Source organism: Mchenga conophoros, linkage group LG16 (genome assembly GCF_057382185.1).
Source record: "Mchenga conophoros isolate Kocher_MC1m ecotype Shallow Benthic linkage group LG16, M_conophoros_male_GT1.1, whole genome shotgun sequence".
Classification (NCBI taxonomy): Eukaryota; Metazoa; Chordata; class Actinopteri; order Cichliformes; family Cichlidae; genus Mchenga; species Mchenga conophoros.
In genome coordinates this window covers 11,392,533-11,419,542 of record NC_140541.1, presented here as the reverse complement: position 1 = coordinate 11,419,542, position 27,010 = coordinate 11,392,533, and the positions used below count along the sequence as shown (strand labels likewise).

The 27,010-nt window shown below is 40.3% G+C and overlaps 2 protein-coding genes across 10 annotated transcripts in view; one reads left to right on the top strand and one right to left on the bottom strand.

Moving 5' to 3' along the window:
• Nucleotides 1-25,836, bottom strand: part of rubcnl (rubicon like autophagy enhancer) — a 28,197-nt gene extending 2,361 nt beyond the window's left edge. The window contains exons 1-14 of one of the 3 annotated variants that reach the window (XM_085250228.1): nt 25,783-25,836; nt 17,582-17,658; nt 9,662-9,764; nt 9,002-9,311; nt 4,026-4,300; nt 3,185-3,282; nt 2,265-2,652; nt 1,687-1,732; nt 1,486-1,591; nt 1,157-1,293; nt 978-1,042; nt 529-568; nt 321-398; nt 21-141 (exon numbers count right to left, since the gene is read on the bottom strand). In XM_085250228.1, coding sequence (XP_085106354.1) covers nt 21-141; nt 321-398; nt 529-568; nt 978-1,042; nt 1,157-1,293; nt 1,486-1,591; nt 1,687-1,732; nt 2,265-2,652; nt 3,185-3,282; nt 4,026-4,300; nt 9,002-9,311; nt 9,662-9,764 — 1,767 coding nt within the window. In that variant the 5' untranslated portion in view covers nt 17,582-17,658; nt 25,783-25,836. Of the gene's footprint in view, nt 1-20; nt 142-320; nt 399-528; nt 569-977; nt 1,043-1,156; nt 1,294-1,485; nt 1,592-1,686; nt 1,733-2,264; nt 2,653-3,184; nt 3,283-4,025; nt 4,301-9,001; nt 9,312-9,661; nt 9,765-14,349; nt 14,916-17,581; nt 17,659-18,155; nt 18,199-25,782 lie in introns of those variants that run through there. The other 2 variants (XM_085250227.1, XM_085250226.1) reach the window with 2 other exon arrangements.
• Nucleotides 21,270-27,010, top strand: part of lrch1 (leucine-rich repeats and calponin homology (CH) domain containing 1) — a 98,177-nt gene continuing 92,436 nt past the window's right edge. For all 7 annotated transcript variants that reach the window (XM_085250223.1, XM_085250222.1, XM_085250219.1 and 4 more), the window contains exon 1: nt 21,270-21,665. In XM_085250223.1, coding sequence (XP_085106349.1) covers nt 21,449-21,665 — 217 coding nt within the window. In that variant the 5' untranslated portion in view covers nt 21,270-21,448. The remainder of the gene's footprint in view (nt 21,666-27,010) is intronic.

The window sequence follows — 27,010 nt, the reverse complement described above, 5'->3', positions numbered from 1 at the left end:
TAATTTAGTCATTAACTCACCCTAAACCTGTCCAGTTCTTTCACTTTACTGTACAGATTTTTACCAACACAGGTCAGGTCAAACAGAGGCTGCTGCCACACTGAATCCAGCAGCTGTTTGGAGAAATCACTCACAGGGTACCTGAAATATCAGGATTATTGTGAGTTATGATGATGTTACAGGGTTTAGAAGTGCACTGCAAGTTATTTAGAAGTAATTTACATTTACAAGACATTTAATCATTTCAGTTTTCTATATGAATTAACTATACATTTAACATATGTTAACAGTTACTATAATATGTTGTCTGATTTGATCACCTGCCAAAATCCCAGCAGGACAGTACTCGACCCGGAATCACAGCCTCTGAGCCGCTGTGACAGCAGTCACAGAAATATCTGCAAAAATGAATAACAACAGATCAATGATTCATTTGTAATAACTTCATTATTTAAATATAGATGGTTTAATATCTGATTGCAGGAAAACTTAGCTCATATTTGGGTAATAACATGTTATTTTCCATACCTGCCGAGGTATTCACAGTACCGCAGTTTCTTGATGTACCCTGGTGGGAGACAGAGAGTCTTATATTTGGTTTTGCTGCTTGTTACATTGTGAAGACATGGCTGAGGCCTGTGTTTGGTATTTACTGGTACTCAACCTTGATTACTATAGACAACAATGATTTCAGTGAGGAACAGTTTTTTACATTTATTTATTCCTTTTTAAGAAATGACAAAGTTACATTTCACAGAATGACTTTGAGTTTTAGACAAAAATGCTGAATACAGTTGTATTAGTGAAGTGCATGACTTATAAATCTCTCTGCTTTTTCGGTAATGGAAGCATTTTCTGACTATAGTTTATTCTCCTGTGGAGGGATTAAAAATGGTTTTATGAATGCGAATGTAATGTTCAGATAAAAACTAAAACAAAAATCCTCTGCAATTCATATTATGTAATGCAGTACTCACTGGGCTCCACCTCGGTCCCACAACCTGCACACAGGAAGTGTTGCGAAGCCACTACCTCGCTTCGTCTGAACAAAGAAAAGAAACCCACACACATTCAGCTCTAAATACACAATCATTTATAGCATCAGAAATAAACCATTTTTCCGCTGCGCTGTTGTGTCATCACATATAAATGAGACCTGTGCGTTGGCTGGACCGTGAAGATGATCTGGAAACGTGGTGGTGCCCAGCTCAGGGATCCTCTCATCCTGGTACGCTGTCGGATCTCTTCTGTCAGGCTATCGCTGCTCACCGCCACATTTTCTGTACCCGGCAGCTGGTATGAACAGGAAGAACAGAGGATACTTGTGGTCATTTCTGGAGTCCAGTCCCAGCAACGTGTAATAAATATGCGGGAAAGTTTTCTTTGTCATCAGCCACCAATATCTTATTATATATTTATCTTGCATTAAAATACCAAGTTGAGAAAGTGTTATAGTCATAGTTGATTTGTGGTTGCTGTTCTCACCTCCTGAAGCGAGCTGCGAAGGCTTTGCCGGCCACGCTGAAGCTCAGTAGAAGGGAGCCAACTTTTTTTGAAATCCAACACCAGCTGCTGGGCTAGCTGCTCAGCACTGCACCATGGACATCATAGATTTAGTCAGATTTAAAAGAACAAGCGCTTACATTATTAAAATGCATGTTTACTGAAAGGAATAGGTTTTCTTACTTTTTTAGAGACTCTCTCTGAGTTAGTGTATGATCAACTCCACAGTCTGAAACAGAAACACATAATATGATGATTATGTTTATTCTCGTTTAATCCAATATTAAGAAAATAATTTCTATATTTAGTTGATATAATAATGTATATGTGTTGATAAATGTCATAGAAAAAAAACAACGTTTAAAACAATCAGTTCCTGATATAAAGTCAGTGAACACTAGGGGGGAAACAAATACTGTAGGCTTCAAATTTCCAAGCGCAGATAAAATCTAGATACGTTCACAGTAAGAAAGCACTTTCTGCTGATCAAAGCATGTTTATATGAGTTCTTTGTTGCTTTTGACTCAGATGGAAGATTGGTGGAAAGGAACAATCAACCTGTTGATACCATCTTCACAGCATTTAGGCTGTAAGAAATTAGTCATCCTGTAGCTTTTTAGTCTGGCTTTTTGTCTAAAAACATTATCCGGACAAAGTTGGGACAAAGGAAGATGTAGGACGACCCATTCCTGGTCAAAACAATATGTTTGATGAGGAACTATTTAAGGAATGTGTGTTTCATTAAAAATAGAATTTCTTACCTTCGAATCCGCTGTCAGTGGAGAGCACAGACAGAGTTTTCATTTGATGTTTAGGCTCATCCTTCCCTGCTTCCTCCTCCGCTTTGTCCTGTGTTTGCTGCTCTACACATGGGTGTGTTTCTCTGTGTGACATCTTCATGTCTTCATCAAGATGTCTTCGCTTGTATCTCTCTCGTCTAGGATCAACTCTGCTGTACTTTACTTTATGCCTGTGTAATCTAAATGTCTGCTTCTGTGGCGAACTCTCCTGTGCAGAGCTTTTATGTCTTTCCTTGCACATCAGGCAGTTTGTGTCCATCGTGGAACGCCACTGATCTAAGCTAAGAGTCCATTTTGCATTTTCGAGCATCTCCAGCACCATGTCCACCACAATAAAATGAGCGTTTTCCTGCACACAGACAGACACTGGTGAGACGCTGCTGAGAGCATTTGGCACCTGTCTGCTGGCACAAATCTGGCTGTGATTTCACATTTCTATATTTAATGCCAAACACTATAGTAACCCGATTAAAGGCATAAAATGAAGTAATTCATAAGTAATTCAATAAGGTAAAAAAAAAAAAAAGTTCAGTGTCTTAGATTTACATTTACATGGTCTAATAGTAACAGATGGATAAAGATATGTGTTTATTAATGGCATGCTAAGGAGGATTGTTGATATATAAATGATAAGTTAAGCACTTGCTAATACCTTACTGATGTTTAATAGTGGGACATTATTCTACCACCTTTAATTTCATATATCTGTAGCTTATAATTTGCAGTTGTATGACTCAGCCAATAATTTTTAAAATAAGCAGCTTGTTTTACAATAGAAAAATAAAGGGGTGTGTCATTAGCGTTTTTATATTTACTTTTATTAATTTCATTGCAAAATAAATAAAACTGTGAATGACTGTTGGGGGGAAAATGTAATGTACCTTTTCCAGTTCACAACTGGTCTTGTAGATCTCTGCAGGGGATGCTGGGATATCACTGCTGCTTCTTTCTTTGCTTTGTTGTGTTGAGGTAGCACATCCTGATGAAACACACACACACACACATAAATAAACTGACTGGGTTTCTAGCCTTTTTAACATTTATATGTTTTCAGTGTTGCTAACGTCAGGTTCATATTTGCATTCAGTGCACTCAGTGTATCACTGTTACTGTCTGCTCAGTTCTATATTTTTATTCTTGGGCTTTATTGAGAGTATAAACGTGGGTATTCATAAAACACTAAAAAGTTTTCTCAAGATTATGCCAAAGGAAAAGGTGGCAATATAAATGTGTACAAAGGCCTACAGTCAAAGCCTGGAGTAGCTTTACATGTTTCACAGTTCAAAATAATCCCTATTTATCGTATACGTTTTCCCTGAATCCCTGAGTTTACACTCATGCCTTGAATCCAGCTTCTTTCTGATGTCCTTCTCCTCACAGAACTTTCTCTTATTCTTTTTTTTTACTTTTACACCTTACAAGTACAGTGTGACGTCTGGGTTTTTATGAGTTGTTGCCGTCAACTTTTATGTCTCTTAACTTCATCACGCTGAGATTCAGAAGTGTTTGTGGTACATTTGAAAGACGCCATCCTAAATAATCTTTTCCCTTATTAAAGAAAATCTGCAGCTCAAAACCGGGAATGAAATCATAGAGTTAGTGTGTTTTTGGACATGGTTAGTCTCCTTATAGGCACAATAAAACTGCCAGCCACCCTTTACTACTTGACACAGCTGAAAAATACAAAACAAAAATCAGTAAACCCCAGTAATGCTATTTTACCTGGTGTGTTGTTGGGAATGCAACTACTCTGGGTCCGCCTTTTATGCTCCTCAGCTAATCCCTGCTGACCACTGTAGGGAAGGTGGAGGCTGGGAGTCAGAAGCCGTTTCAGATTTGATGAGATAGAGGTAGAGCTTTGCTTTTTAGCCATCTCCACTGCGAATGACAACTGATAGGAGCTCGGTTTGGATTCCAGATCCTCCCCACTGCTGGATGTCGACCACTCCTGGGGACCCAGAGACGGTGAACCAAAGACAGGAGATGGTGGGTCCGAGCTAAAAGCAGAAACATTTCACTTTAGATGGAGAGGTTTCAAAACAATGCAAGTGAAGATCATCCAAGAAATAAACACCAAATTAAATGTTAACCATTAAAAAGCACATATTGTGCATCACCTGACAAGCAGCTGAGTGGCATCAAATGTTTACTCATCACTTTAACAAGTAATTAGTTGTTAGTAGTTAGTGTGAGCAGTGAAAATAGTATGTTCACTGTATTTTCAACAGAAACATGAGGAATATCCTGTTTCTTCTTTTTACTTTGAGGCATAAAACCATAGCTGCAGAAATAAAATAAAGGTCTCTTTATTTACTCATTTCAGTTCCTGTTTGCTCATAGGCTCTTGGCAACCACACAACTTTCATGACATTTACCATCTCAAATGTCAAACACTGTGAGTCCTAAGCAGTAAACACTGGCTCCTGCTGCAATTATTCACAAGAAGTAAAGCTTGTTGTTTACATATACAGCATACTGTGTAGTGTTAACATGAGCTTATTAGTTTTATTGTGTTACTTTACCTCCAGCAGCCAGTTATCCCACAGTAACTGAAGTCTCTAAAGCCTTAGCGCCATCAAGTGGTGCTAGATTAACACTGTGGTAAGCAGACTGTGCTATATTCCTATTCACTATTAGGTATGAGGTGACCACAAAGCAACAACCTAAATGTGGGGCAAAGAGTGTGTGTCTGTGAGACAATGTGGGACAGCTGGTGAAATGCTAAGAGAGGGCCTGCACTTTTCATGTGTGTAATTTAAAAAAATAAACACACAAACTAAAGGACAAAAATACTCATTCATATGAAGGAAATTTTCCCAGCCTGCTCACTGAGGAATGCAAGGTTGTGTTTTTCATGAGGCTTCTTTCGCTTGTCTGTTCCCTTTTTCTATCCCGATAACTAGGAACTGTTGTGCGTACTGAGCAGTCTGGTGACTTTTGGTTTCAGCAGGAAGGCATTCACACAGCACCGTGTCTTATTTAGAGCAATACATATTTTGTAAAATTGGCGTGTGCTGTGTTTAGTTCGCGTTACAGCTGGAACTCAGTGAAGCTGCATTTCCTTTTCTCTGAGTTCGACTCCACTAAAAAAGGCAAAGTTGTGACTTTAAGGTTATTTGTTTCTTTTCCCCATTTATTAGCTTAGTGTAGACAGTAAGTGAATCTGCATATTACCTAGATACATATACGGTGAATAATGTCTCCATAGGTCAAAAAACACTTTTTCTTTTACAAAAATGTACTTTTGGTGTAGTTATTAACAGATTCACCTGACATGGAAAAGCTTTGAGACCAGGAGGAAGCAAAAACAAAGATTCAAGGGAGCCCAACTTTGTGTCTTCCTACTGCTTATCACAAATCAAAGGATTACATCAGGAAGGGCCAAATCAAACATGCAGATCCATCCACTGTGGACACCCTGTGGGAAATAAGGGTGCAGCCATATAAACTGAAAACTTAACTCTAACTCTCCTTTAATTAATTTTATAGTTATCAGATCTATACATGACTAATGATACCTTTTTGTGAAGCATCTTGCAAAACTAACTGAAGTGTCCTAATTTTTTGCTAAAGGATGCATAAAAGTATGCAATATAGACAGTTTAGTGAAGTGTAGAAGAGGCAGAACAGGTTAGTTAGCTGTACCGCTGTGGAGGTTCCAGTGATGCACTATGTTGGACTGGTGCAGGACAGGCTGTGGTGCACATGTTAGGTATTATTTTAATAATTTCTACCTTTGCTACTAGCTTCATATTGTGTAGGACTGGGATGGACCATTAAATTTCCCAAGGGTGGGACTGTTGTGTTGAACTGCATCAAAAAGCTGAACTTCGGCTCAATATTAATATTATCTCTATAAATGGCCACTGTCTGTTAAGAGTAGATGTTACAATTTGTCAATGCAAATGTGAAATAAGCACATGCCAACATTGTATCACTATAATCAACATTCCCACAAACAATTGTGGACAAAGTGTGTTTTGTAAAATTTCCAGATTTTCTGTTTATAGTTTAATTACATCATTTGCAGTTTTGAAAATGCAAAGGAAAGTCACATCAATAGCAAATGCAAGATTTGCTTTCCATTGTACATATGAGAGCTCTGGAATGTCCTTGTCACAAAATTTCTGCTCTGTTTTTAGCACTTTGCCTACGCTGAGCCACCTCCCCCATGTGTGGGAACCTATGTCACCATGTTCAGTCTGATGTGCCTACAAAAGTGCAACAAACTGTCGGTGATTCAATGCTCCTGCCCTGATGAAATTGACTATTTTAGTTACAGCATCAGAAACCTGATTCATTTTTAGCACTGACTTACACTGCACGTCCTGCTGTATGATACAGTTCAAAAATACCAGTTCCTGTTTTTGGTTAATTTCATTTTGCATCTGCTTCAAAAGCAGATTTGAACAGCCATAGTTTGTAACATCAGCCTGTTTGTCCCATTGCAGAGCTTGCCTCTCCAATCATGCCTTTCACTCAACACATTCCTGATAGCTCCGCTGTCCACTTTTCAACTGAAAATCCAGATTTCCTGCAAAGGTGTTGAAAGACTCTTGATCTTGCTTGGAGAGTGGCATATTCTTAATTGCTCCTTTCCTCTCAGGTGCAAAAGAATTCACCAAACATTCACTGATAAACTCCCCATCAGAGTATGAATTACAGTTTTAGCGATTTTGTTGGAAGTAAAAATAAAAAACTGGATGATTAAAGATTGTTAAAGAAAAAAAGAGAAGGGCTTGTTGCTTGCGTAGCTTTGCTAGCAAAGGTTCAGATGTCGAGTTCTTGTATTTCTCAATCCTTAAACATAGTAATCTGCTCCAAAAACCACACACATGGCTTTACCTGTGACTACAGTAAATAAATACTTAGAAGACTGTGTGTTAAAAACTCTGCATCAGGGGGTCTCAAACTTAAATGAGCTGTAGGCCACTGCTGCTACTGTCATTTCATGTGAGGGCCACTGTAGTGTTCAAAAAACAAACAAATAAGAAAACACCCACAAATATTTCTGAAAATCTAGTGTTTTGTTCGTTTTTTTAATAATTTCAAATATTGTATCACAAGACAAAACTACAAACAGGAAGACTTTTTTTGTGACTCTTAAATAACTGAAGCCTTTTATTGAACTACCAAAGAAACAAATCGGTAAACTGTTTCTGACCAGACACGTGGCAGCACTTCAGCTATGATAAGAATGCAGACATAAGTGTACACATGAGTTTTTGACTGCTAGTGAAAACTGTCTTCTTCACAAATAACTCTCACTAAACTCAATCCCTCAACATGTTTTTACTCTCTGTTCATATTGCCTTCATATTAAATAGCTTTTTGCTTTTTAAAGGACTTATTTTAACATTGCAGTCAACAACAAACAAATCTTCCCTAAAAAAAAAGGTAACATCAAGAGCCAAATTGTATTATATTTCTTCACGTCAATATACAGGCCTCAAGTAGGTGTGACGTGGGCCACAAGTGGCCTCTAGGCCGCAAGTTTCAGACCCCTGCTCTATATTCTGCATCAGTCTTTCTGACATATTTCAGGGCCAGCAAACTCGAAGTGGCATTTACTTGCAGACATAAATGCATGTTTTGTTTTGTTTTGTTTTTTCATATCATCTTCACAGCAAAAGAAACTAAGTTCTATTGTGATTTCCCACAAAATGTAAGGACTGTTTGCTGGCTGAAATGGGACAAACTGGGTGTATATCTATCTATATTATGCTTAAATCCCAATTTCCAATTGGCCTCACACTGGCAGGGGCAACCAAATGGGCCAGGTGGAGCCCGGGGCCATACCATACTCTGGGCTGATCTAGAGGTCTGGAAATCAGCCTTTTAGCTCTCTGCTTATGTCTTATTTAAATCGAGTTAGCCCAAAGAACAGAAAATATCAGAATAACAGCACAGCACCACTACACCCAATTATAGGGTTCCCCCACCAGCCGAATCCCATTTTAACTCCTGGTCCTAAGTATCTGAATAATACAAGTGTTAACATGTTTTATGCCACCTACAGTTTACCTGTGCGTACTGAACTGTCGCAGTAAAATCATGTAGCATGCAGCTTTGTTCAAGTGGACAAAGTTGTTGCTTTGTGTGGATTCCAAACAGCTAATGATAAAAGTCATTCATGAACTGTAGCACTCAAGAGAAAAGACTGAATGACTCATGCACAACTCTTACTTCAAGTTTGATACGATAGTTACTGGTTTGCCCATCATCACAGCTTACAGCTTATTTTAGAAAAGCATCACCTAAAAAAGCACCTTTAGAAACGTAATATAATCGTTTAGGCTTTGTCTTTTTTTACCCATGAAACCCTTCCCTGGTTTCTTCACCCCCAATGAATAACAACAAGACTTTAGAAAAGTATCTATCTTGCAGTGTTGCCCTTTAAAAGTTAGAGTCACTCAGAATGTGGGAGACAGTTTCAATATGTTTGAGGAGGCATTGTTTTTTTAAAAGCACACTGCACTCTGATCGCTCTACACACTGCTCAGCCACAACAGATGCTTTAGCTGATAGGTGTATCTCACCGCACTTTGTTATTATTTCTTATATAATTAGTCGTATATTCCATCTATGACACATGTAGATCTGTGTTTCTTGGTCATTTTTTTATTTGTTATGCAATCATTTGTAATAATGATATTGCTGAAATGTTTTGTAATGCTTTGAACATATATAGTGGTTACCTGGGACTAGATGTATCATTTACTCCTCCGTGCCAGGAGATGGGCCTGCTGCGTCTGGAAATGACCGGACTGCTCCGGGGAAGGTGGAATTTTTTATCCTCTGGATCCAAAAGAGAAAGTTCCTCTTTGCTCTGGATGTCAGTATCTGTCAATACTATGTTGCCTTTCTTACACTCATCACTCAAACCCTCACTGCTGTGGCTGAGTCTGTCTGACTTGGAGTCAAGGAAAGATTTAAAATTGAGGCAATTGACTTTTGTCTGCTGGTGGTGATGGGAAGATGATGAATTTGCTTCTGCTCTGTCAGTTTCTGGTGGTGACAGAAGGAGAAGTGGGTTAGAATCCATAGCAGCTGACTGTTGTGTTTGGTAGCAAAGCAAAACAAGGGAGACAGCAAAGAAAAAGTTAGGCCTGATCAATATGTATTCCAAAGGCATTCTTCGTTTTAATTGCACGTAGATTTTTGGAGCTGGAACCAGAAACAGAGACTGTTCTGGAAAAGATATGTCCAGATAATTTCAAGCTAAAAGCCTAGAAGTTTTAAACTAAAGCTTTGCGATAAATGTTTCAGTAACTCTCTGGTGTTTCCTGTGTGGTGGCGGTCATACGTCTTTCAAGATGCCTAGAACAGAAGGTTTACAAATATGTGCTGGATCTTACCTGTAGATGCCATTGCAGGGCTTTTTGACTCCACTATGTCCACATACCAGCTGACATACTTGGAACTATACAGAGAGGAGGACATGGTGCTGTGGCTTCCCATCTGTGCAGAAAAAGAGAGGCATTGTTTCTCAATTACTTTGAAGCAAACTTCCTGCTGCTTTCAGAGCAGAGGCAACACAAGTACCAGTTGTGTTATTGACTAATGGTTGTACAAGATCAGAAAGTATTAAATGTTCTGTAATATTGTGTAAGTTATTAAGCTGCTGAAAATGTTGGGAAGGTTTATTAGTTCTGCCACAATTTGGAACTGATGAGAATAAAAATAAATAAATAAATATACATATTCATTAGGCAAGGATATGCAAGATTGTAACCTAAATCTTTATCATAATGCAAATTTTAAAGTGTGAAGGTATCTCAGGGGAGAGTTAAAGATTTTTCAAATTTAAAACAATTACAAATACACTGTCATCCGAACTCCCAGTGTGGAGCAATGCATGCATTTCCCAGGAAATGTGGCATCATAGACTTTTTACTTGTGCAAGTCACAACTGCACAGAGTGTGTAGCTGAATTATTTCATTAGCTCAAAGTAGAGCAACTGTTTGTCTGTGCCATCAACTTCTCTGGATGTTCTCAATTCTTTCAACTGGCAAGTTATAAATATTACTACATCCACAGATGCTGATAACTGTTTGAAAAGGGGAGGTTGGCAAGATGGCGTCGTAGCGCGAACACCCGTCTCGCTGTGCTCCGGTGAGGTCCCCCGATTATCCGTCTAAAATACGTGTTCACCTGGTGAAACGTTACAAATGTGCGTGGGAGTAACTCTATAATGAGTCTGGACGACTATTTTTCTAAAATGCCTAACGTCAGGTCTAAGAAAAAGACAGCTCCGGTTGTGCAAGCTAGCGACATTGTGGGTCCTATGGCGGCTGAGCCTGAAGAAGCTAACGCCAGCGACACAGAAATCTCCGCTGACGCTGAGGAAACTGGGAGTGATATCGACCCGAATATCCTTGCGGCTCTGAGTAAGATAACTGACAGCATTACAACTTTATTGGATGTTAAAGTTGATACTGTGCTGGCCGCAATCCGTGAACAGACGTCTCGGATCCAGGCTCTGGCGACACGGGTGGGAGACGCCGAGATACGGATTTCAGGCGTGGAAGACACGGCAGGTGTATTGCAGGCGAAAGTGGCTCGACTCGAAAAACAAGTAACTGACATGGCAGACCACATGGACGATTTAGAGAACCGCAGCCGCAGATGTAACCTTCGCCTGGTCGGGCTTCCCGAGGGCACGGAGGGAAATGATGTTGTCGCCTTCATGGAGTCATGGCTCCCCTCCTATCTCGAGCTCACAACTAAAAATGGGAAGATCAAACTAGACCGCGCTCACCGCTCTCTAGCACCGAGGCCGGGCCCCAGCCAGCGCGCCAGACCCATCATTATGAAGCTTCACAACTTTGCTGATAAACAACGTGTGATGGCCGCAGCTCGGCGCCTGGCTACGCAGCCGAACCAACCAACAAGTCGGATCAAAGTCTCCTTCTTTAATGATTATTCAGCGGCGGTAGTCAAGAAACGCAAGGCTTTCGACGAGGTGAAAAGCTGCCTGAGGAAGAAGAATGTGGATTATGCGCTTCTCTACCCCGCCACACTGAGGCTGTTTGCCAACGGCAAGGAGAAGAGATTTAACACACCGGAGGCAGCTGCGTCCTACGCGGACTCGCTGCCCTGAATCCCCGTAACCACCGGAGTACTCCTTTTCTTCACACTATGCCTTAATTAACCGGTGTGAGTACTTGCCGAATCTAGGCGTATATGACTCTTTTTTTTCGTCCTCGCTGCTTATAAGCGACCAGGTGAAATCTTCCACCCCATCGGGCACCGGACGGACTGTGTTTTCGTCTATGGGTAGGCGTGAGTTACGCGCGTGCAATGCCCTTCGGCTTTCCCGACGGGCAGGAGGAGATTGGTTTTTCCCTACATGTTTAGTAGGGCTGTTGCCAAATCACTGTTCTTTGAATGTTCCGTCACACAGCTCTTTCATGCCTTTTTTATTTTTATTTTATTTATTTATTTTTTCAACCAGGGTGTGGTGCACCCTTTGGCTCAATATGCTTTGTGTGATACATGAATAAGTCTAATAATGAGTAGGCTGCGAATATGCACCTGGAATGTACGAGGGGTTCACAGCCCTATTAAGAGGAGGAAGATATTTACTTGTCTAAGAAAGGACGGTGTAGATGTTGCTATGTTACAAGAGACACATCTTGATAATAATGAACACTTGAAGTTGCAACAAGGATTATATGGACAAGTGTTTTTTTCATCCTTCACTACAAGAAGTAGAGGAGTGGCAGTGTTGATTAGGAAAAATGTACCTTTTGTAGTAACTGATTGCGTTAAGGATCTGAAGGGCCGCTACGTGATAGTCAAAGGGATTTTGCAAGGCCAAAATATCTTATTACTGAATGTTTATTTTCCACCTGCCCACCCAACTACCTTTCTTACCAAAATGTTTCTGGAATTAGCCCCATTTCTTCCTAACTCTACCGTTATTATTGGTGGTGATTTCAACTTAATGTTAAATCCACTTATGGACAGATTTCCACACAGCATTGCAACTCCTTCTCCTCAGGCCAAAGCGCTTCATGCTCTATGCGACGAGTTTGGACTTGTGGATGCTTGGAGATATACTCACCCCTCCGATAAGCAATACACATTTTTTTCGGCTCCGCATAGGTCCCAAACTAGAATTGATTACTTTTTTCTCCCGAAAACTGACTTAGGTTCAGTAGTATCGTGCGACATAACAAGTATAATCATCTCAGATCACGCTAGGGTAATCATGGATCTCGATCTTAAAGCTGCGCTTCATAGGTCCCGCCACTGGAGGCTTAATACCATTATTCTTAAGGATGAGGAATTTACCTCTCACTTCTCTGCAGAATTTAAAGCGTTTTTGGATATCAACACCCCCTCAGCTACTACTGCCTCTGTTTTGTGGGAAACATGCAAAGCTTATGCGAGGGGCCTAATTATTTCGTATTCTGCGACAAAGAAGCGACAACGGATGGAGGAACAAAAATCTTTAGAGAGCGAATTGATGGATAAGGAGAAAACATATATTGCCTCCCCATCACCACCATTATGGCAAGAAATAACCGCACTCAGGTCAGCGCTGAATTGCCTTCTTACCAGAGATGCAGAGAAGAAACTTAAATACACCAGACAGAGGTTCTACGAGCATGGAGATAAGGCCGGTAAATGTCTGGCGTACTATGTTAAGAAGCGCGCAGAATCGAATACCATTGCAGCGATATCTGATGAAGGTGGCCACAAGATATATGAAAACAAACTGATAAATGACTGTGTTAAGAAGTTCTACGAAGCCTTGTACTCTTCTCAACAAGTCCCGGAGGGGGTGCAGCTGATGCATAATTTCTTCACCCAATTCGACTTACCAAATTTGTCAGAGGAACAGAAGACTGCCCTTAACAGCCCTATAACTAAGACCGAAGTGTTTAAGGCTATTAAATCACTGCGAAGTGGAAAGTCGCCAGGGCCTGATGGCTTCTGTTGTGAATTTTATAAACAGTTTCGGGATATTATTGTGGAACCGCTTCTTGATATGTTCAACCACTCCTTCATTACGGGTGAATTCCCGCAGACACTGAAGGAAGCCAACATTTCCCTAATTCTAAAGAAAGGGAAGTGTCCTGATTTGTGCGGATCCTATAGACCTATAGCCCTCTTGAATGTAGATAGGAAACTGCTTTCTAAAATTCTGGCCACCCGCTTAGAAAATTTTTTACCTGTGCTGATAAGGGAGGACCAGACAGGCTTTATAAAGGGTCGAAACTCAGCCACCAATGTTAGACGCTTACTGAACGCTATTGTAGCTTTCAAGCAAAAATCTATTGACGGCCTGGTGCTTTCTCTCGATGCGGAGAAAGCATTTGACAGAATTGAGTGGTCTTATTTGTTGTATACTCTGGGCAAATTCGGCTTAGGGGAGAATTTTATAAAATGGGTCAAAGTTATCTACAATAATCCACAGGCAGCAGTCCTGACTAATGGACTTAGGTCTGATTACTTCAACACTCATAGGGGAGTTATGCAGGGCTGCCCCTTATCGCCCCTTCTATTCGCTCTGGCCATAGAGCCTCTTGCTGAGGCCATAAGGGCGACGCCCACAATACGTAGTTTAGAGATTGGACAGCTGTGTCATAAAATAACCTTATACGCGGACGACATCTTGATTCTTTTGACTAACCCTGTAACATCCGTACCCAGTCTCATTGAGGTGATTGACAGGTTTAGCCATTTCTCTGGCTATAGAATCAATTTGGCTAAGTCAGAGGCCATGCCTCTCGGTACTCTTTTCACAATGCCGGCTACTGTTCCTTCCTTTCCTTTTAAATGGTCTCCTAATGGATTTGTGTATTTGGGGATCTTTATTACCCCGTCTCTCGACCAATTGTACAAAGCCAACTTCACACCCTTATTTGGCAAACTCAAACAGGACCTAGAGCGGTGGGCGTCACTTCCTGTCTCCTGGCTAGGACGCATTGCCCTGATCAAAATGAATGTGCTGCCCAGGCTATTGTATCCTATCCAAATGATCCCCGTCTTGTTCTCTAAGAGAGTACTGAAGGACATAAATGGTTGGCTCACCTCTTTCATCTGGAACAAGCGCAGACCCAGACTCAAGATGGCAGTGTTGCATCTGCCAAGCTCCAGGGGCGGCTTGGATCTACCTAATATTAGATTGTATCAGCTTTCTGCCCATTTAAGATTTGTGAGCGACTGGGTTAGGGGTAAAACCTCAATCTGGTCGGATATTGAGACAGCTCTGTCACAATGCAAACTGAGCGATCTATTATTTTGTAATGATTTTAACGGAATTAAGGCCCTTTGTACAAATCCTGTAACAATCAACACCCTAAAAGCGTGGCGAATTGTCCGCCGTCTTGAGGGAAGATCGAGAATAACATCAACCTTTACCCCTATAATGAATAACCCTGCTTTCCCTCCGGGTTCTTTGGACCCCGGCTTTCAACGATGGTCTGATAAGAATATTAAGTCTCTTGGTGACCTTTTCTCGGGTGGTGAACTCATGTCGTTTGAACAGCTTACCAACAGTTACGGCTTGCCTAGACAGGATTTCTTTCGTTTTTTGCAAATACGACACTATATCACTCACAATACAACCCTTGCTGAGCACCCTGAAGTATCTGATGTTGAGAGGGTTTTGTTTGGGCAACAGCTGATGGTGTCTCTGAGTTCATTTTACCATGTGCTTAATGCTTTGACTACCACTGATGCGCAGGGGATTAGACGTGTGTGGGAGAGGGAACTGTCGGTAACCATAGATGAAGATAAGTGGGATACCGTTTGGTCTCTCGCAAAAAGGATTTCAATTTGTACTCGGACAAGAGCAATCCAATTTAAGATTTTACACAGATTACACGTATCCCCTCACCGCAGACACCTCTTCAGCCGCTCTCTTTCCCCTGTGTGTCTTAAGTGCAAAACTGATGTAGGGACTTTAACTCACTGTTTTTGGTCCTGTTATAAGCTTCAAGAATACTGGGCTGACATTACAGGTGAACTGGGGAAAATCTTCCACGTTGATATAGAGATGGACCCTTTGTCCCTGATTCTAGGTCTTCCAAGTGACCGCCTAAAAGCGGCGGCCAACAAAAGATTGTATAACACTCTAACATTTGCAGCCAGGAAAAATATCCTCTTACAATGGATCAACGATAGGACTCCCACTGTCTGTGGCTGGCGCAAAATAGTTTTTGAACTGATTCCTCTGGAATACCTCACACACGTTATACACCACAGTGTGGGTCAGTTCTATGGGATGTGGCACCCCTTTTTGGACTATATTGGACCGGACCTTTCCGCTATCTTATTCAAAGGACTACTACACACGTGATCACCACCCGGGCGCTGTAAGACTGACTCACCACCTCTTGTATGTTATATTTTGTATTTTGTATCTTGTATTATGCCTTATTTAAGAGCTGTTGTGTACGTTTTGTGTTTGTACTGTTTTGTTGTTCTGTGTCTACTGTCGAGACACTGTCGTGTTAAAGGAAAATCTGCAATAAAAACAATGATGAAAAAAAAAAACTGTTTGCAAAGGGGATTTAAGCATTTATGTAAAGAGTTAACAGAGTTAAGTGATGCATGTGTTTATATACACTATTCTTAATGACTTGTTTTGCTGCACAACTACTATAATGAAGAAGATCCTTGTAAAAAATAATATGTTTTTAAAAGTTCATACCAGCCTTATGAATTCAAATGGAGGAATTCAGTGTATTAAAAACATAAAACATCATACTAAAATAATGAGAATAGCAGAGTATTTATGTATAACCATCGTTCAGAGGTATTTGGGTGTTTTTATAATGATAGTTTCTAAAACTGAACCAGAACATGGGTGTCTTTTAGGTTACAGCAGATGGGGCTGAACATCAATCGTTCATTTCAGTTGCTTTCAAAGACCTCACAAACTCTCCTGGAAAACAGCTACTGTGGCCAATACTTCATAAAAGCTAATACATGCTAGCAAAGTCTTTAGTTCATCTAGAATTAGAACAGTCTCAGCCGAGAAACTCCAACAACCATGTGCAGAAAGATCTAAGATCTAAGCTTTCATGCTTTGTAAAATAACCCAGCCTGTGCAGTGTGGGTGTGACTCTGATAAAAAAAATGGGTGTTGGAGACATCACTCTGTGAGAATTAGCACTATCCTGTACGCAAGACAAAACATTAGAACTACGAAGCATATCAGTCTACATAAAGGTTATTGTAAAGACCTGACAGTGAAAGGTAACACTGAGAAACTTGTTAAATTAATGACGTTTAAAAAATTATTTTATTGTTTGAACTCAAATTTTTAAAAAAACTCGAACGCTTATAAAGCCAACTAAAACAAAATAAAAATACCCAGGACATGTCTTTAGTTTCAGCTGCTGTCAATACAACCAGATAACTACAACTTACAGCTTAACTTTTTTTTTTACATGACTTACACGTAGTCAGTTCTGCCTAACATAATGCAGAGGTTAGTTGGTGATTTAAAAAGATAAGAACTTTCCTGACATCACTGTAGCTTATTGGTCCTGAGTTTAGGGCACCCTGATGGCCAACTTCTGCTTTTTTACTTTTTTTTTTACTTCTACCTGGGAATAAATGACAAGGCCTGCTAGAGGGGGATTTTAGGCTAAAACATGATCCATGACGATCAAATTGAGGTGTCACAAGTGGTTACTGGTTACATTGGTACTGAAGTGTTGTGAACCGAATGTCACCGTCTTTGAATCTGAATAAAGCTGGAATGTTTAATCAAAGATGAGAAATCAGCGTAAAACACAAAAGAACTAAATTAAATGAGAAAATGTAGCACTGAACAGCCTTCAACGTCATTAACAGACCTCACATCCAACTAAAACTACAGTTATTTTATAGTCCACCCTCTGTATCCTCATAACACACATATACAACAAAATGTATCCCCAAACAAATCTAAGAAGTGGATTTCAAAGATTTGAGATTTAAAAAAAAAGGAAGAAAACAGCCAAAGATATTTCAGTGCAAATACAAATGTATTACTCTCAAAGCGACACAGAAAGCAGTTTCTACATGAGCCCTGCTGATTAATCTCTCTTATATATCGCTCATATATCTTCAAGGAGCTGCTTCGCTTTAATCAGCAAACAGAGCTTCCTGTATGAATGCAGAAGTAGATTCAATTGTAAGTGATAATGTCTAAAATATTTCCCTTTTTTGTTTCAGTCAAAGTAAAAAGCAACACGTTGGAAGCAGAGAGAGGGGGGAAGGCAGACAGCAGAAGCAGCACTGACCAGAACACAAAGCTCAGGCTACTCACCAGTTAGTGACTCGAAGAGGAAACCTGTCAGTCTGGTGAAGGAAAGACTAATGCGAGTCTTCAAAAAGCTGCGGCAGCTGGAGAGAAAGGAAGAGGGCTGGTTGGTTTTCAGCACTTCCTGTATTTAAATCAGGTTTGTATTTTCTGTGTCTCAGCAGTCAGTGCTGGGCTTTTTTTCCACTAAGAACAGAGACACCAAGAAGCTCTCAGTACACCGCACAGCACCTTACCACAAAATTACCCTAAATATGTAATCTGCCACTTAAAAAAACACAGGCTTCTGACTTTTTCTCAACTATTTAATAACAGGGAGTTGATTCATTATGTATTAAGTCATGCTTTTATTTTAGGAGCGTTCATAATACATAACACATAACATATAATTAAAATATTTCTTGTTTCTTTCATTCTAAAGAATGAAGGAACATTTAATGAAATATAATCAGATCGATTATAGGAGCAAAAGTGTTTCCTTAAACCCATTGCAGGTCTTAAATGTTGTGTTCAAAGGTTCCTCAATTTAAACACCGTCACAGACGCGAGTGCAAAGGTTTCGTTCAGCAGCATATCTTACGTGACATTTCTCAGTGCTCAGCAAAGGCTGGCATGTTAGCTGGCAGCTGGCAGAGGTGAAAGAGGAAGTTCTAGTACAGAGACAAGTATCAATGGCCGAGGGTGTTGTTGAGACGTGATCAGATTGAGACACTTACCTCCAGTCTTTACCTCCAGGTGGCAGCATTTCAGAGCCCAGACATAGCTCAACGTCAGTTGACATTCGGTTGATATTTCAGAACCATTGGTATTTCAGATATAAAGGATGCAACCAGGAATTGTCTGTCTGTCTGTGACAGACAAGCGAACCTGTCTGTGTTCACTTCATATACTGCATTTCCATGGAGGTTTGCATGTTTCAGTAAACTGCTGCAACATTTCCTATTTTCCAAGCAACATGAGAGATAGCATAGAACTTTTGCACAGTACTTTAGACACGGTCAAGTCGACTGGTGAAATTCAAACCAGGTTCTGAAGGGGGGAAGTGATTTAAATGTTTTCGTGATGCTCAGGACTTTTTCAGTTAATTTTTAACTGCTGTAACAAAGAGACCTTACAACTCTGGGATGAATAAAATATATTTCAACTTTGCCATGTCTTCTCTTTAAGGGGTAACTTGATCCAGTAGACAAAGCAAGACGAGTCATCTGAGAAAACTCTTATAAGTCTGATTTTAAACTACAAGTCTAAATGTAATGATTCAGTAAATGTTGTAAGTAAATATGGCTGTTTTTATTAGTGATTATGAAATAAACATTACAACTCATTTGTTTGCTTTAATAAAAGATAAAGATAGATGACTGAGTCTTTTTGGGAAAGAAACACCGAAATCTTAAACCGCAGCACTTCATTCTTTCAAGCATGAACATCCAGAGATGATTTGAATTTCACTTTAAGTGTATACTATTGCATATTTGGTGTACTTCCTCATTTTTTAGCTGGTGAACATGAATACCAGACTTTGTAGTCAACAACAACAACAACAACATATGTTTTGATAATGCCATTCAAAATGCCATAGAAAGTAGGGACTTGGTCTGGAGTCAGTGTCGTCTATTCCTCTGTTATTTTGTGGCTTAATCAGATCTCTTTCATTGTTATGAAGACCACATAATTGACTTACAGTGAGCTCAACTTTTTTGTAACATAGTCACTATTTTGGGGGTAAAAAAAAAAGTGCTTAAAAAGGAAACACGAGCTACACATTTCCTGAAACACACATTTTTACATCCTGGTACCTCATTGACATGACATCACTTTATGTCAGAAAATTGTGATATCAGAAAGAAAAGAAAGCTCTAACTGGTAAAAACGTTTTTTGTGAGAAATATTTGAGTCGCTTCTTAAACTTCTTCCTTCCACTGCCTCGTGTTACTCCCCTCTTCTCTGCTTTGACTTTTATGAAGATAAAAAAGGACATATGTAATTATACCCATGTGGAAAATAAATAGTAAAAACTTATAAAAGACTTGTATAAGATGTGGCCTACTTCATACAGTGAATCATAGAAGGCTTATATGATTTACTCATGAAAGTGGCCACTTTCTAATTACTTTCATATATTGTTTTAGTAAGTATCCAAAACATCCAAGTTTCATTTATATAATTTTTCAAGGGCTCTTATATCTGTTTTCAGTCCTGTATGCTTTTCACACAAGTTTCACACAAGACAGATACAAACTTTATAAGATTTATATATATATTTTCCATATGGTTAAACTGTGCATGCAAAAAGCAAACTGGCTAAAAATTTGCAATAATTATTGAGTTTGAGTTAATCTGTAAGATGTGTTGTGTGTTAGGTTAGCAAAGGTCCTCACAAGTATGTAAGTATGAACAAGTGATGGTGCTCAGTGTAATCAGGGGTCAGCACTGTGCATCATCTGCTGATGCAAGCTCGTTATGTAATGAGCTGACTCAGCACTTCCTTCTGATTCCCGGTGGGACTCTCTCATTATCACTCATGCACACACACACACACACACACACACACACACACACACACACACACACACACACACACACACACAAGCTTCATGTACACAGGATGGTTGTAAATAAGGGTTTTTGGCCTGCAGCACGAATCAGCTTCTCTCCTCTCATAGAGCTGCTTTCCGGTGCTTTAATCTCAAACAATAAAATTTGATCAAATGTATATTTATGGTTCATTTATTGTTCATTTGGAACTGGTGACATTACTGCTCATAAACTGCAGCAGTGGTGTTGCAGATAGTGTAAATATGACATTAAAAATGAAGAAAAAATTGTGAAGGTTTGTACCAATTGTTAAATCTAAAACTTACACAGAGAGAACTTACATTACAAGAGAACTGTAGTTACAATCTTCTATACACTTTTCACTGCATTGTTAGTAGTTACTTATTCTTATATCCTTGCTAAAGGTAACTGGTGTGACCTGGATATCTTGGTCTCAGCAGCCACTTTAGTCAAAAGGAAACCACCATAACTTAAGCACAGGCCTAACTGCAAAATAGGACACCCAGCCCTTTAGTCTTTAAACCTTGTGTTTTAAAGCAAAATGAAAATTTCTGAGATAACTAACTATAACAGATATAACAGAGATTAAACTCTATGAGAAAGCTTCAGTGCGCGAAATGTGTTGTTTGTCGCTTTTGTCCAGCAGAGGTCACTGTTCATTAAATTTCAGCCCCACTTTCATTTTCACTGCCTTTCACGGGCCGCAAAAGGCTAGTGCGCAGCCGCACTGAGTGAAAAAAAAGAAAGAAGAAATGCGGCGTGAGACCGGAAACACTGTTTTCAAAATAAAAATCGTAGCGCAGTAGAATATCGTCAGTCATCTTTATATAATAGATTATAAGAACAGAGTTGAGGCCACATAACCACTTACACAATTGCATTAACAGTGCTTTACTTATACATTTGCAATCATGGTATATTAATTCCCCCTCGTATCTGGATTTATAACCACATTTCAATGGTAAGACCTTTACATTTGTGTCTGAAATATTTAATTTGAAATTTAAAAAATGAATATCTAAATTATACCCGAAACGGCTTCGTATTTATTATTTCATTCCACCGTAACATTGGCCTGGTCGGTGTACAATTTTGAAATTTGTTCCCCGGATGTCGCACCGTCCAACTGAGACGCTTGACGACACGCGCAGACCTCCAGGCAGACGCGGCGGCGACAATCACGAACTCAGAACGCGCGGCACGGCCACGGACGTCTGTGAAGTCAGTGTCCCGCTGTTTACCTGAACGTAGCCAACCCCGCGCGCTCTCTCGGACATAACCGATACACGGACACGCGCAGCGGAGAGGCGGAAAATTATGGCGACGTTGGGACCGGAGTCGGCTCGCCCCCCTCTGGGTTCTTCTCCGTTAGTCCAGGCTCACATCGGCAGCGCCAACCTGCCTCCCAACCGGGGCTTGGAGCGGGCGCTGGAGGAGGCGGCGGCCAGCGGCGTCCTCAACCTCAGCTGCCGAAAACTGAAGGAGTTTCCCCGGACAGCAGCCAACCACGACCTGTCGGACACGGTGGAAGCAGGTAGGTTGTTCTTTGGTGTATTGCACTCCCCCAACAGCCCATCCCGGTTAGCTTTTAAGAAGGGGGGGGCACACCGGTGCTGGGCGGTAACTGCTCCCCGCTATAAACGCGTCACGGCGGCGTGGAGACTCCTTTAAGTAACCGCTGGACGTTATTTACAACATTGGCATTTCCGTTATCCACGAGGACTAACTGAGCGTTTGCTCACGAAGCTGCACGGGTGGTGTGCCGAGCCCTCAGCCCTGGTGGTGTTTGCAAGTTGGAACTTTGGCTTCACCTGAACCGGATGCACAGTTGACTTTAACCCCTCCACTGAGTTGTGTTTAGCCTCCTGACTGGCCTCATTGTGACCTGAGATTTGTTCATTATTGAGAGAACAGTCATAGGAAAAGTTTCAAGTTTCCAAATGACTGAAGCCCTGTGTTTATGGAGGGCTATAGTGAAAGTGGGCACTGGAGCATTTATCACTGATCCGACTGTTCAGTGGAAATCCCCACTACTTCCTTTTAATCCATTACAAGATGTAAACAGGCATGGAGAGTTGGCTGAACCCCGACACACTCAGTCTGTGCTGTTTTAGGCACAACATAGCTATTTTCTTTCCAACCCAATCCCCTATCACGTTAATTACCAGAACACAAAAGGTTATGTGTGTGAAGTTTTCTAACATAAAGGTAAACAATAAAAAAAAGATGTATTTTTGCGCTGTAAAAGCTGAAGGAAAGGGTCTTTAAGAAAAGCAGATGTTGTTTTATATGAGGGTTCTTTGTTACAAAGAAGGCTTGATATAGGAGTCATGAGTTTAAATGTGTTTGCGCTCTAACAGACCAGTTACCTATCCATGTCATAGACTGTAGGTAAAAGATGGATGTAGCCACCATGCAACCCTCAGTTGCTTACTGAAGACTGATTATGAAGTCCTGAGCTGAGTTTTTTGTTATTGTTGTCATGTTTTGATACTAGACAAGGACAAAGGGGTGGAGCTGACTGTGAAAGAACTATGCATACACCTAGGGTGATGTCTTGTGATTCATAAATAACTAGCTAATTAGCATACCCTAAATCAGGGGTGTCAAACTCAAATACACAGTGGGCCAAAATTCAAAACTGGAACAATGTTGCGGGCTAACATTAATATTTATTGAAAAAAAAAAAATATTTATTGAAAAAAAAATCTTCCTCCAGATATAAGAATGAATCTTTTCTTATGGACTCAAACAAGTTTTGCTGAAAAACTGAATATGGAACAAGCAAGGCTTAATACTAAACGATATATATATTAGCTGTGTAATATCAGTAGGCCAGCTCTAATAATAATTTGGTATGGCTTCGCGGGCCAAATGTAATTACACTGCAGGCCAAATGTGGCCCACGGGCCAGAGTTTGACACCTATGCCCTAAATAATCCTGATTTATGACTCTAAAAATGATAATAATTTGGATTTAAACTTGAACTTTATTCAGTATGATCCAAAATCAACAACCAAGCCCATAAACTCATCAGGAAAGTGTTTACTCTGGTCAGAGAATAAAGGAGTCGAGGGCAATTTTAATGAACTTCTGTACAACATATGTACATATATGTAATAGCTTCCTGTCTGTGTGCTGGTAAGGCTTAAATTTGGCTCTGTGGCTGCATTAAAGGACAATAATATGACTTGCTAAGTGAAACAGGCTTTTCAGAAGTTTGTGCCTCAGTCTTTGTGAATAAAATTATAGTGTGGGTTTAATATGTTATGTAGAACTAACTAGCAGTGTTCTGTATCTTTGCAATATATGTGTACAGGCTATAGAAGCAGTTAGCTTATGAAGTAGCGCTCCACTCTCTTTTTCATATGTGATCACTTAGGACTTAAAAATAAATAAATAACATGGTAGCAGCCAAAATGCTAACATTGAGCTTTCAGTGTGAGGTCCTAAACCAATGGCTGATGGCTGCTGGTGGCTGCATCCGTCTTCTAAATACAGTCTATGATCTTGGTGTATAGGGCTTTGGAGTTGACGTCACGCCGCAGTGCATTGTGGGATTGCGGCGCCATGTCAGAAGGCCACAAATCAAAACAAACACACTGTGTTGGAAGCGGGACTGCCAGAACCTTGCTTAAAATCAACGCAAAAGACAAAGGGCTGTATCGTGACCGTTGCGCCCAGACGCCAAGAGATGGTACTTGGAAAAAATAGTGTGTGGACCCGTATGAAATAAGGCAGTGGAGTGGAAACCCAGACAGCCTACCGCCGTTGTCCTATCCCGATATCTTCGCTTACCCTGTCTGTGGAGTCAGCGCATACACGGCCAATCTTTTTTGGAATTATAAATTCCTGGAGACACACATCTAGTTCTAGTTGGGTACAAGATTTGGCCGTTTTTAAGCCTCCACGTTGTGAGTACGTTGACCATATGACCAAGATACAGCCAGCTTGCCAGCTGTGCGTTGCCATGTAAATAGTTTGCATTTCATGTGTATGTACTTGCTAATTACAGGTGAACAGATCTTGAATAAAAAAAATAAACATACTTTTCTTTTCTGTTTCATATTTCATATGCTGGTTTGCCTGCAATAATGCCAAATAACTCCGTCAACATGACGTGATTCTATAGCATCACACATTACGATGTTTTATCTAATTATCTATGACCTCAGCGCATTCGAAATACACTAAAAGCCTATTAAGAGAGATATGAATTTATTTAGGACTCACCGGAAAGAAAATGCTGCGAGCAAACCAACAAAAAATTGGGGATGGCAGAGAACTCGATATCCGCTCATCTGACCGCTGCAATCCAAGCCTGACATCTTCGTTTAGTAATATCGGATACATGAAATCCCTCCCTTTGCCTCCAGGAGGGGAAACGATTAAAAGTGAGCCCATTTTCCAGCTTCTTGCCTTCCCTATCGTGTGATCTAACGTTGCAACCGACAACGCAGCACGTACGAACCATAGCTGACGCTTCCGTGTACTTTCTTTGGCCTACTGTCATGGTGGGAGGGGGCGTGGCCCAGCTCCCGTGACATCACGCTCCAAAGCCCTATATTGTGAGTCTTGATAAGTATGGCCAGAAGCAGGACTACCTTTATCCATACTGGGGTTCATGATTGGCATTTTCTTATTGATACATACCAGGTCAAACGGAGTATAGGATATAAGGTGCAGGTCTCTGTGGTTATCAAACAGTCAAGTTTTCATCACTGACCTACTGCCCTGATCCACATAAGTTTTCAGTGTTCGCTCTGACATCATGTGGATTCATAAGGTTAGATTTGGGGGCATGCTGGTTAAGCTGATTTGCTGTACTGTGCAGGCATTTTATCTTTCAGCTTTTAAAAGTAGTAGAAACACTGGGTTAGACACGTGCTCTAAATGTTGCCTGCTAATGCCGTTGGCAACAAAAACTAAGTTGTGGCTGTCTTTGCTCTTCAGAGTAAGTGAATAAATGGGTTGGCTGTGCTGCAGTGAAGACAAGTGACGTTACTTTGCTGCACTTCGGTCTCTAACTTTGTTTATGTACACTAAAAAAGAAATGTGGATTACGTAACTGCTGCGGAGCTCACGTTTACAGAACCATACACCCACCCACCCACGCATGCATGCACACACACGCACACCGCAGCAGCAGTATGAAGTCAAGCGATAGAAGTGATGGCAGTAAAATGAGAGTGTGAAGATTGTGTGCTACAGTTTAACAGCGTTCCTGCAGTATATATTAGGGATTCCTGGTCATGGACAAGACTTTGTGATCTGGGATGTTTTGTGTCACTTACATACCAAATGACCTTTAGAGAATCCTTCTTATAAATCTAAGAGGGTGCTTGTCCTGCCTCTTATCCCTAAGAGTCAGTCAAGAGAAAAAAAGAAAGCAGGTAAAACTGGGCCCTAACAGTTTGCAAGCTGTAGATGTTTGTGTAATATGTGTCAGGACGCTGAAGGCATTTTCCTTTAAAGTGACAAGATGTTGTTGTACAAAAATGTTGTTCCAGAGATTTATAGAATTGCTGTCAAGGGCCATTGAATCTGTTCTGGCAGCACGTGGTAGCAAAACTTCTTACTCCTAACACTCCTAACACTCTGTTTATTTTTTCTCTTTAATTTGATGCCAGTTTATTTAATGCTTTCTTACCATGACGGTCTCAAGGTGCATCATCCTGATGTAGTGGCTTACAGATCCATCCTGGAGGAGACAGAAATCCCATTGGGGTTGTGTCAGGAAGGGCATCTGGTGTGAAAGTCTGCCAAAACAAACATTCAGCGTTACCTGCTGCGATGGCTCTATGAATGAGGGATTAGCCGAAAATAGCTTTTAAGGTGCATTATCTTAACCACTTCAGGAAACAGAAGGAGGTGTCAGATTAATGAGATTAATGATTTCATGTACATAGTTAGGTCATAAGTGTTTATTTAATAGTTTGTTGAGTTGTCACAGCAAATATTTGGCAAATAGGCCAAATGAGAAACAGTCTTTCTTTCCGTGTAAAAAAGTTGAACTACATATTTAATCCTTGAGTTATCTTTATATGAGGAAAAAGAAGGCCAGTCTCATCAGGACATATCAGTTTTTTTCTGCACAATAAGGAAATGCTGCTGCAGGAAATGAAAGAACTGTCACAACTCTCTGGCTTTAAATTGTAAGAAACAAAACATGTAAAATAAGAGAAAAGGTCCTGATGCTCATTATACAATAGATAAAAGCTGTAAAACTTAGTCCAAACATATGCCTTTCATCACATTTCATCACATTTTCCAGAGCTGTCCACTGGGGCCAGATTGGAGCATTTGGCAGGCTGATTCATTAATGTTGAATTCTCTGGCAGCTGCTCTATTCCCATGTTGTTGCAGTATATTAATGACTAACCTCGTATTGTGGATGGATTATCTCAGTTGTTCTCCTGACTGAAGTTTGGTCCGTTTACAGCATCCTGCCATGCGATTGCATTTGTCTCTAACCATCAGGAACCTTCACGTTAACTTTTATAAGTGGAAAAGTGTTAGTGTTCGTCCTCCAGCTTCACTGTTTATGTTATGCTAACATAGCTGTGTCGCTAGCGATCACGTAGCACATCATTATATACCAGCTAGCCCAACTTCAGTAAACCTACAAACGTCACTGCTGTTTAGTTTCCTGTCTTCATTTATGTTGGAAGTGATAGCAGAGCTGTACGTTTGATTTTTTTTCAGAAATCTCTCAGTCAGAACATGCAATATCATGCTTAGGTAACTAGCGAAACTAGCGAGCTAACTTCCGCTAGCTTCCTGCTAACTTCTAACTCCGTTAAATGTAATAACTTTTGTTTTCATGGATGCCTGGAAGTTAAACTTTATAGTTACACCTGGTAAAGCAGCAATGCTGA